The sequence below is a fragment of the Pyrus communis genome, chromosome 11 (assembly GCF_963583255.1).
Source record: "Pyrus communis chromosome 11, drPyrComm1.1, whole genome shotgun sequence".
Lineage (NCBI taxonomy): Eukaryota > Viridiplantae > Streptophyta > Magnoliopsida > Rosales > Rosaceae > Pyrus > Pyrus communis.
In genome coordinates, this window is record NC_084813.1 from 13264780 (window position 1) to 13276524 (window position 11745).

The 11745-nt window shown below is 38.5% G+C and overlaps 1 protein-coding gene across 1 annotated transcript; it reads right to left on the minus strand.

Moving 5' to 3' along the window:
- Positions 1-312: 312 nt before the first annotated feature.
- Positions 313-10539, minus strand: LOC137709030 (uncharacterized). Its single transcript, XM_068448177.1, has 2 exons — positions 10332-10539; positions 313-1136 (listed from the first exon to the last, which is right to left on the minus strand). Exons 1-2 carry the CDS (start codon positions 10537-10539, stop codon positions 313-315), a joined length of 1032 nt encoding a protein of 343 aa, XP_068304278.1.
- Positions 10540-11745: the final 1206 nt, after the last annotated feature.

Consider the following 11745-nt stretch of genomic DNA (forward strand, 5'->3'; position numbering starts at 1 on the left):
TAACGTACCCATAATTAGATCCGGGTTGTTCTGAGCATCCTGCAGGGAAATATTGTGAATATGCCCCTGGCCCTGCTGTCGTCCGCCGCGACCTCTGCTCGCCTGAACACCACGACCTTGAGCTCCACGCCCCTGACTGGGTTGACCCAACTGTCTCGAAGACCCTGCACTACTAGTGGCAATCTCATCATGCTGATACTGTCCTCCTTGGTACCACTAAGAGCCACCTACTGGAGCTGGAGGATACGGCATGTAGCTGCTAGGATATGGGGGATAACCACCCTGTGAATACGGGTCCTGGGGATACTGGTACTATCCCGAGGCATAGGGAACAGCATCACCCTGGTAGTGGTAGGCACCACCTCTACCTGCCTGACCATAACTAATCGGACCCTGAATTTGCAGAATCGGTGCAGGTGGCGGCATAAAGGTCTGCTGCGGCTTCTGCTGCTGACCCTGGGGACAATTCGCCGCTCTATGTCCCATCTGCCCACACGTGAAACAACCACTGTTGCCACGCCTGCATTCGCCGAAATGTCGGTTATTACACCTAAGGCAAACTGGGACTCTGCCTCGACCACCATCACCTTGTCTCTGGCCTCGAGCGCCTCCAGCAAACCTACCTCCACGTCCCTGTCCAGAGGCACTGAAACCACCGCTAGAAGAACTCGAACTAGCACCACCCCTTTTGAAGTTCTGAGTCTGGCGAGGCTCAAGCGACGTTTGACCTTTTCCCTTGTCATCTTTCTTCTGCTTGCCGTCCTTTTCTTCTTCATCACTGTCGCTCGACATGTTCTCAGAGTCCTCAATCCTCAACAAGATCTCATAGAAATCCTGGTAAGACTCATAGTGTGTAGTAGTCGCCATCGAACGCCACCTCTTCTTGGTGCCCAAATGGAAAAGACGAAGCATCTCTGCTGGATTACCATTAACATCAGGATGGTAGCGGGACAGATCAGTGAACTTGCGATAATATTCATTAGCCGTCATCTTCCGTTGTTTCAGCTCGGTGAACTCCTGCTTCTTACGATCAATGTACTCAGGGGGTACATACCTTCTTTTGAACAAATCCTTAAAAACATTCCAATCAGTCCCCTGAGCTGGAGTTAACCTACGAAGCTCCTGTTCCCACCAGGCTGCAGACTCCGTATCCAGAAACCATGAGGTTGTCTCAACCCACCTCTCCATAGGAAGGTGAAGGAAGATTTGTGAAAAACAAGTTCATTTGAGCAACATCAACAACATGCAATTAACAATTAAAAGGCGGAATCATGTTTATATGCACTCAAAAACAAAACTTAACCCATGAACTTCAAAGCCTAGTAGATAGGTGAACCAAGACTTAACTCAAAACAAAGTGAGTTGAGAAATCAATACCTTTGTAGATTCCTCTTTGCATAAGCAAAGGCTAATCACCCAAAGAGAGGGCCTTCATTCCTTGCATCTTAGATCCATGGATTTGGATGGATGAAAAGGTTTCTCCAAGTTCCCAAAATTGAGAACCTCTAAGTCTCCACACCAAGGCATATTGTAGAAGAAATGAGTGACCTAGAGGAAGTAAGATTGCTAGATGTTTTCCTCTAGGGTGGCCGGCCTCTTTGAGAGCAAAGGGAGGTTTTTGTTCTCATCTTTACTCCTAAGAAAACCCTAAGGATGAAATGGCTATAAAGATGTCTTTATACCACCTCACAATGGAGTGGCAAACTTGCAATTAAGCCAAGTTCACTATCCTCCTCTAAATGGCCGGCCATATGGGATTTATTGGGCTATTTGTACCTTTGTGAATCATTATTCATTAAGTTGTCATACAACTTAAGTCAATGGACTTGACGTTCGAAGCCCATTGGGCCTTAAGGTCCAAAACTATCCCGTGGTCTTTTAACGAACTTATTCGTTTGATTAATAATCATATTAATTAATCCTTGCCATAAATAATTAAACCATTTAATTATTCTTACTCATCTCCGTTGAATCTTCAATCTCTACCTTACACGGTGTACGATCCATTAGGTTCCTTTTAGCGAGGCAGTGGGCGATTCAAACTCTTTCAAATCGATTGTGAATTGAAACTTACTTTCAATTCTCCCGTTAGTGATAATACACTTTTAGAGCTTCCACAAACCATGGTTGACGCCTAGCAGCATGTCATGGTTACCCAAGCTAATCAGAAGAGGTGGAGAACCTATTCAGTTTTAGGATTACAAATGCAATACAGTCTTTCTCTAATACAATACTCTTGACCACATTGTTTGGTTTGATAGTTTATTCATGTCTACTATCCAATGTGAGTCTTGTGCTTATATGATTACCTTGAATGTGATTTGGAACACATTCCTAAATCTCATTCATACTCTGGCCAGAGATTCTAAATCATATCATAGAGTATTCTCCCTCAAACAGTTTGAAGGTTAGAGATCCCTTGTTGCGCATTCACTTGCCTCCATGGCTAAGTGGCTTAACCCCAACGATGCCGTGGACACCCTCCTGATGGAGTGACTTTGACATAATCAAAGATTAAGGACCTAACCACAAGACAACTGTGATGCCTCAGGTCAAAAGACTAATTTGCATTATCCCAACCATGAGTTCTCATGTGACATGAATATGAGAACTCTTCGTTGATCGTGTTCAGTGAACTCATTCTCTATTGAGCACCTACGTACTTGTCTTGATGTCACACACACCAATGACTCGAGACTAGTCACTCTCCCTGAGAGAAGACATAGCACGTACTGATCTTAACGGACTGTCAATGCCCAATTGACAATCCTATGATCAGGAACGTTTAGGATGTGTCAACGAAAGAATGGTCTCATGAATCTAACTTCTTTAGATCGCATTCTTCCAATCACATATTCCTTGGACTTATCGTTTAAGCATATAACATTTATATGAGACGGCTCAAACAATAATCTTTGCCCTTTACATTAAACTAGATTAGTTTAACATGTGAAATGTCCATAAAGTATCATCATATGATTGGTTTTAGGGCACATTTCCAACAATCTCCCACTTGCACTAGAGCCAATCAGCTTAGTCATCAGTGATGATACCTCTTCTGTAGTCATTTCATAAATGGCTGAGTAGTAGGCCTAGACAATGGATATCTATATGTTATCCATAGAAGCAACCTTGAGAATAACGACGTCACCATTATACATGATTCTCAATCATGTGGTTCAGTCTCTCATTTGAGTTCGGACCTTGATGAGACCTTGATTCCCTGGCTTGAGCTATCGCCCCATTAGTGTCATACACTTTCTGGTTGGAACCGAATGGAGAGTTCATAAATGAACTTTCCCATCCAAACAACAATGTTGTAAGCTTCTATATGGCAATATATTTTGCATACATGATGGAACACATTAAAGTCATTACTTTTAACGTTTCCACCCAAATATCTCTTTTAGTCATAATAAAGAGATATCTCATTATCACTTCATTCATAATGAAGAGGTATTCTATGATGGATTAGATTCATAATCTAATACATTTATGCTTCCATTACGTTACTCTAATTCTTCCTCATTCTTGAGGAATCCATCCTTAGTATTTCTTAAATACCTAAGGATTCACTTGACAGTTGCCATGGTTCTGATCCTGGGCTTGCACTGATATCATCTTGTACCGTTCTAGGTACAACTTATATCAATGTTTTCAGACAATATGAAATACATAAATCACCTTTCTGCGTATGCATAAAGGATTCTATTTACGCATTATTTCTTTGGGAGTCAAAGGGTACATTCCCTTTGAGAAGAACAACTTCCTAGTCTCACTAGAATTGTCATTCTAATTGAAGTTTATCATCATATGAGAAACTTCCTAGCATCTCTTGTCTATTTTAGGGATTGATATAATCCAATTATATCTTGAAATATATCATTATAGATTTCCATCCCATAGACTATATCTCCCATATACATTCTATCATTATAGAATGTTTAAAGTCATAACTTTAACGATGAAGAATTCCTTTCATTTTCAAAATTAATATATATCATGTATATATATTCAAATTTAGGAATATGATTAACTCCCACTAATCTTTTGTAAACCTAGTAAACAAAAGATTCATTTACATCTTTATGAGAAATCAAACGATTTGATCCTTTTTCTCATAAGATGCTTATAGCTCCCACTAAGTGTAGTCATAAGGATTTTCATTTTTATTTCTTTCGAATTAAGAGGTGTAACTCTATGACATAGTCATAAAGTTCAAACCATTCAACTGAGACGATTTATAAATCCTTCTCGACTACCTTGGAGCTTGTGGTGTAGGAACTAGGTTGTTATATTTGTTGATCATATCAAACAAATATTGCTTATTAGCACACAACCCCAAATCTTAACATGTTTAAGATTTGTCTTTCTTTCCAACTACATCTTATGGAGTTATGAAAATTTTGGAAGATCTTCTAATTGACAATCATATTGTTTTAGAAGTATATATATCCTATATATGGGTAATAGATAACATCCAACGAACTAAATTTTATTCAAAATCGTTCTTCTCCTAATGGAGAAATTCATTATCTTATGATGCTATTTTCCTTGATATCTTTCAAGGAAACTCATCTAAAGTGTTATCTTTCCTTGGATCAAATCTAAGGAGGTAAATACTTTAGACGTCTTACTCATCTACTTACATTTCTTGAATTCTTTGAAACCTTTTGCAAAGTATTCGGACTTGTGTTTATTCAAAATAAACTATAGTCCAACCGAGAGTGATCTTCGGTGAATGTCATACAGCATGAGTAGTATTATGTTGTGGACAAGTGCCACTAATATCTAAGTGAATTAACCTCAACAACTTTTTGATTCTTTCTTCTTTCCAAAAGAATAAAGATTCGAACATTTCGCCTCTATACAATTTTAACAAGAAGGTATTGGATCCGGATCTAACGATCCAAAGCATCCATCTATGACCAACTCGTAACTTATGTTTTAGAGGTATCACAACTCAGTTGGGATTAGTCACTACCTTGCAACCTTTTGGGTTTTAAGCATCATCGTATTCTAAACAGTTAAACTACCACATCATCTCTACTATAGAGACAACCAATTAAATTACAATAATCTAATTATTGATTAATAAAGAACAATGTTTTGTCAAACAAAACATTTATCCATCTCTACTATAGTGACGGATTTAAGTTCCTTAAAATTGGAATGTAAAGACAATCTTTAGTATTTTCCAATTTCTTTGGTAGTTCATATGAGGAAGTAAGTACAATCCGCTTTCGCAGGGATCTATATTTTATTCACTTTCCGAATGTGAAGTACTTTCTCTTCTCTCATTAATCTTCTACTTTTTATTAGCACACTTTTACAACAATTGTAAAACATAGTTGCTAATATAGAATCATGTATTCAAGTAGAAGAACCAACTGTTTTGAATTATTCAAGAACATTTTACAACACCTTCGAAAGGTGTGTTCTTGACACTTGCAAGACATTTCTTGCAAATACCCCTTCCAATGTCCATCCTTTCATAAAGAAAGTTTGTTCCCTTGGAGTTATTTTGCCTTCTTCATTTGACTTCCCTTTTGACTACAATAGTCATGGTCCCTAAACTCCCACTATCTCTCTTGAAACTTATTTCAAATGTGTTATACACATCAAACGATTTGGAGAGCGTGCGGTTATTGTTCACTATATAGTTTACAATAAACTTAGTGAACCATTAGGATAGGGACACAAAGGTGAAGTCCTTGCCTAGTTTCCGTCTCGTTAAGTGTTTTGACACTTCAACATTCAATGATTCAAAATCATCATAAGTCCATGTTGATGGACTATTTTTGTCAACCAACCATTATGTTCTCAACATAATTACAAACTTTCAAGAGTTGTTCAAGGCAACTCTCATTTCTTCATACAACAATTTGTAAGTGAAGAATCATGGCACATAAAGTGTCCATGCCCTTGTGCTTACTTCTCAAGTTCCTTGTTCGTGTAACAAAGAGACAAGCACTAGAGTTTGCATTGTCCTCTTCGTGGTAGACTTATCTAACATGTTCTTCCATTGATACATTATCAATAGGAAGATTGTGAGGATGAGACTACTTAGGCACTTTTACAATCCATTCAAGACAATCTATGGGATTGTGGTACCAAGTTCGGAAACTAAAGTGTTCGGTTTTTCTTTGTCAAGTTTTGGATAGCGTTTTGCAAATATATTGGTAAACAAATACATAACGAATATAAATTGATTGATTTTAAGCTATTTGATCCGGGTCTTTAAATCAAAATAGCACCACCCACTATTTTTAGCAAATTCCATATCCCTCATCGGAATTCGAGAGTTTTGTTGAACTCTTAGCGGGGTATGGGAGACTCACCATTACCAAGCCCACCTCACGATGATACGATATCGGTTAGCAAAAACAATGATGAGAGAATAACACTTTACTCATTTACAACTCTTGTAATTACCCATCTAGTTTGGCCTCTAGAGAATGTGGCCTCACGATGATACGATATCGGCACCATTGCACTTAGTTAAGTTATTCCCACCATGCTTAGTTCATGAAGGGGTTCAAGAATAGCCTCACAATGATATGATATCGGCCATCCTCGTTGCCTACACTTACCTCATCATATGTTTATGGACTCCTCCTGAGTGTAAGCATGCACTTTGTACTCCCCCATGATAGGGTGAAGCCGGTGTACAAGTCACAAACGATTGGAGCCCACCACGGTGGAAGGCCACAAAGAGATATTCAAAGCATCTCTCGCTTATCAACTTAATAATGGTTTGTTAAGGGTTTTAGGTCTCATCACATATAAACATACATTTTAATCCAATTAAAACATTTTGGTCCTATTACAACTATTGGTCCATATGATTGATTTAGTAGTATATAATACTCCCACTATGCTTTTAAAACGGTTTTTAAAGCAAGACTATATGGTACTACTAACATAAGATTTGCATTCATTGATGGACTATATAGTTGCCTTGGGCCTTAGGATGACTATGAACCTTTGATTCGATTCAACACGAGCCTAGTGTTGAATCTCGGTCTAGGGATGGTGATTGATTTTAGTTACACGTTTAATCACATTAAGGTGTGTTGTCTTATTGGGCGTTGGACCCAACTACTCCAATTTCATGCATATCGAATAAAACAAGAAAGGAGTACTTCAAAGTAAATAAGAGCTTATGCTCTTTTACAACAATTGATCAAATCAAATTACTTTAAAGTAAAGAAGAGCTTATGCTCTTTTACAACAATTGATCATATCAAATTACAACCAAAATTTAATCTACTCATTCCCATGGTTCAAACAAATTTGAAACGGATATTCACATAGCTCAATTATCGTAGGCTTAGGTTCATAATCACCCTTTCTTTAATTAATTAACGCTTTAACTAATTAAACTTGAATGCAACATTTTCATTTGGTTTTTGTATCCATAGAATTGATTTAAATGGAGCTAAATGAAATGAAAATCCAATTCTCATTTAAAGAGACAAAACAATTTTTGTTCTCATTTTGTTTTGGGCCAAAAACAATGACCACAACAATTTGGGTCACTATGTTAAAACAAAAACTTTTGGGGTCACTTTGTAAAAACACAAAAGTCCACTACTTCATGTAATTACAACTAGAACCCAAAAATTTCCACAAAAGCTAAAACTTCATTAAAGGAGCAAAACAATTTGTCCTTTTAGTGATTTTGGACCTTTACGTAAAAACGTAAACTTTTGGGTCAAACTACAAATACACAAAAGTATCAAAACTTTATGTAATTGCATAAAAGCCCCACAAGGACCCTAATTGAGTAGGGTGGCCGGCCATTGAAGCAAAGTATTAAAAAAAAATTTCAAAGTTTTTGTAAGTGGGGTGGGTGAAATGGAATAAATCATTACACACCTACCCACTAAAATTTCTTTAATTTTTCAAAAAAAATATCTAAGATATTTAAACATAAGAAATATTTCAAAACAAAAACTTTATGAAATAAATCAAAACTTTGAATCAAAACACCAAACCTTTTGTTCTTGGCAAGAACATATCAAGAACAATGAAGAACATCCATGAAAACCCATAAGAGCTCCATGAACATTCTTCACCCAAAAACATACCAAAACCACTCAAACTTAAGGGAAATAACATACAACCATACTAGGGTACATAGGGGTTCCAAAAGTCACTTTAAAACACTTTTAACAAGTCAAACAAGAACCCAAAAATCCACCCTTTGGATTTGGCCGAATTTCCCCAAAAACATGGCACCAAAATTTAGCTCCAAAATTCATGCTCATATGAACTACATCTACAACATTTGAGATGGCAAATTTTCTAACAAAATTTACATTCAAAGAAGCAAGAATAAAGCTTGTAACAATTACAACATTCAAATCACAAACTATGAACTACAAAACCCAAAAGGATTCACCAACTACTAGACTTAGGCTCTTGATACCACTTGAAGGAAGATTTGTGAAAAACAAGTTCATTTGAGCAACATCAACAACATGCAATTAACAATTAAAAGGCGGAATCATGTTTATATGCACTCAAAAATAAAACTTAACCCATGAACTTCAAAGCCTAGTAGATAGGTGAACCAAGACTCAACTCAAAACAAAGTGAGTTGAGAAATCAATACCTTTGTAGATTCCTCTTTGCATAAGCAAAGGCTAATCACCCAAAGAGAAGGCCTTCATTCCTTGCATCTTAGATCCATGGATTTGGATAGATGAAAAGGTTTCTCCAAGTTCCCAAAATTGAGAACCTCTAAGTCTCCACACCAAGGCATATTGTAGAAGAAATGAGTGACCTAGAGGAAGTAAGATTGCTAGATGTTTTCCTCTAGGGTGGCCGGCCTCTTTGAGAGCAAAGGGAGGTTTTTGTTCTCATCTTTACTCCTAAGAAAACCCTAAGGATGAAATGGCTATAAAGATGTCTTTATACCACCTCACAATGGAGTGGCAAACTTGCAATTAAGCCAAGTTCACTATCCTCCTCTAAATGGCCGGCCATATGGGATTTATTGGGCTATTTGTGCCTTTGTGAATCATTATTCATTAAGTTGTCATACAACTTAAGTCAATGGACTTGACGTTCGAAGCCCATTGGGCCTTAAGGTCCAAAACTATCCCGTGGTCTTTTAACGAACTTATTCGTTTGATTAATAATCATATTAATTAATCCTTGCCATAAATAATTAAACCATTTAATTATTCTTACTCATCTCCGTTGAATCTTCAATCTCTACCTTACACGGTGTACGATCCATTAGGTTCCTTTTAGCGAGGCAGTGGGCGATTCAAACTCTTTCAAATCGATTGTGAATTGAAACTTACTTTCAATTCTCCCGTTAGTGATAATACACTTTTAGGGCTTCCACAAACCATGGTTGACGCCTAGCAGCATGTCATGGTTACCCAAGCTAATCAGAAGAGGTGGAGAACCTATTCAGTTTTAGGATTACAAATGCAATACGGTCTTTCTCTAATACAATACTCTTGACCACATTGTTTGGTTTGATAGTTTATTCATGTCTACTATCCAATGTGAGTCTTGTGCTTATATGATTACCTTGAATGTGATTTGGAACACATTCCTAAATCTCATTCATACTCTGGCTAGAGATTCTAAATCATATCATAGAGTATTCTCCCTCAAACAGTTTGAAGGTTAGAGATCCCTTGTTGCGCATTCACTTGCCTCCATGGCTAAGTGGCTTAACCCCAACGATGCCGTGGACACCCTCCTGATGGAGTGACTTTGACATAATCAAAGATTAAGGACCTAACCACAAGACAACTGTGATGCCTCAGGTCAAAAGACTAATTTGCATTATCCCAACCATGAGTTCTCATGTGACATGAATATGAGAACTCTTCGTTGATCGTGTTCAGTGAACTCATTCTCTATTGAGCACCTACGTACTTGTCTTGATGTCACACACACCAATGACTCGAGACTAGTCACTCTCCCTGAGAGAAGACATAGCACGTACTGATCTTAACGGACTGTCAATGCCCAATTGACAATCCTATGATCAGGAACGTTTAGGATGTGTCAACGAAAGAATGGTCTCATGAATCTAACTTCTTTAGATTGCATTCTTCCAATCACATATTCCTTGGACTTATCGTTTAAGCATATAACATTTATATGAGACGGCTCAAACAATAATCTTTGCCCTTTACATTAAACTAGATTAGTTTAACATGTGAAATGTCCATAAAGTATCATCATATGATTGGTTTTAGGGCACATTTCCAATAGAAGGTTCCCCTGATTATGCAACACACGGAAAGTCTTCTCAATGTGCTCTAACCACCGCTCTGCGCCCTCGTGACCCTCACTACCTTTGAACTTATCCAATTTCAGATTGTACATAGTTTCCAGAGGAGTCCTCTGGGGAGGGCGCATCACTGACTGAAGGGTTGTAGCAATAACTTCCCCCAACTGAGCAACATCGGGGAAGCTAGACTCAGAAGAATGACGTGGTTCCCGACGAGGCGGCATAATTCTGACAGAAGACACCAAACCATTAAAATACTCACAAGGACACATGACTGCCAAACCTACGCTCTGATACCAAACTGACACACCCCGACCGAGATCAGGGCGTGCTGGCCGTCACATGAAGGTGACGTAGCCATGTGCACGTGCGGAAGCTAATGAGATAGTAATGTAAAAGTACGAATAATTTAAAAACTAGCATACAAAGTACTAAGACAAGTGCTAGCGTAAGTGAAACGCTAAGTTCAGAGCAAGACTACAGCAGTCCAAAGAAAATGATACGACAATAGTACACCCGAAGGTAACCCTACAATGGTGAGTATCTGTCAGAAATGCCGGGACGCCCTCTGGGAAAACCACCGAAACTGCTAAGCAACTAGAACCTGGAGGGGAGAAAAACAAAAGCGTGAGTGAGCAAAAACAAAGCTCTTTGAAAACCATTTAGCAAAATACATTCTAACCCCTCGCCGTAAAACCTGTATACTTCCCAGAAAATAAACATATATACGTATGTATAGATATGCCAATCAAGCTCAAGGGTATGCCGATTATGCTCAAGATATGCCATGTCACAGCCTCATAATGATATGCAAGTGCTCAGGTATAAATCACATCAATAGCATAACATCTGGCAGCCGGAGTCACCTAACGTGACCTGTACGGCTGCATATAGAGCTCCAATCTCAAACTCAATAACTGAACAACTGAACCTGCCCACGAGTCGGAACCACCTAAAATGGTCTGTACGACAGGACTGGGTGTAACGTATATATACGCTTTAGTGCTACGATCACGTGAAGGCTGTGCGAATAATCGCGGGTCACCTACGAGTCGGAACCACCTAATGTGGTCTGTACGACAGGACTGTGCACCTAGCTTGGATCCAAGCTGAGCATATGGTGCGGGAGGTGAACATCACGTGAAGGACTGTGCCCTGCTCAGGGCAGGAGTACTAACACCGGGGGTGCAGGTTATGAGCTCTCTAAGCATCTCAAACTACTGCTGAATGTAAATATGAATAACATTTACCTGGCACTTACCTGTGCATCCACAGCACCCAATACGCATATATATATGTATGCCACTACTAATACATGCGATGATGCGTAAACGACATTCATATGATGCATGGCATAAAACAAATAACCCTTTTTATTTAATTTCTGGGAATATAAATGTATATAGGTATATACGGAAAACCAAAAGCCCACTCACTGATAAGTGGACGGGTCGTAGCCCCCCTGCCTCGAGTGTGCA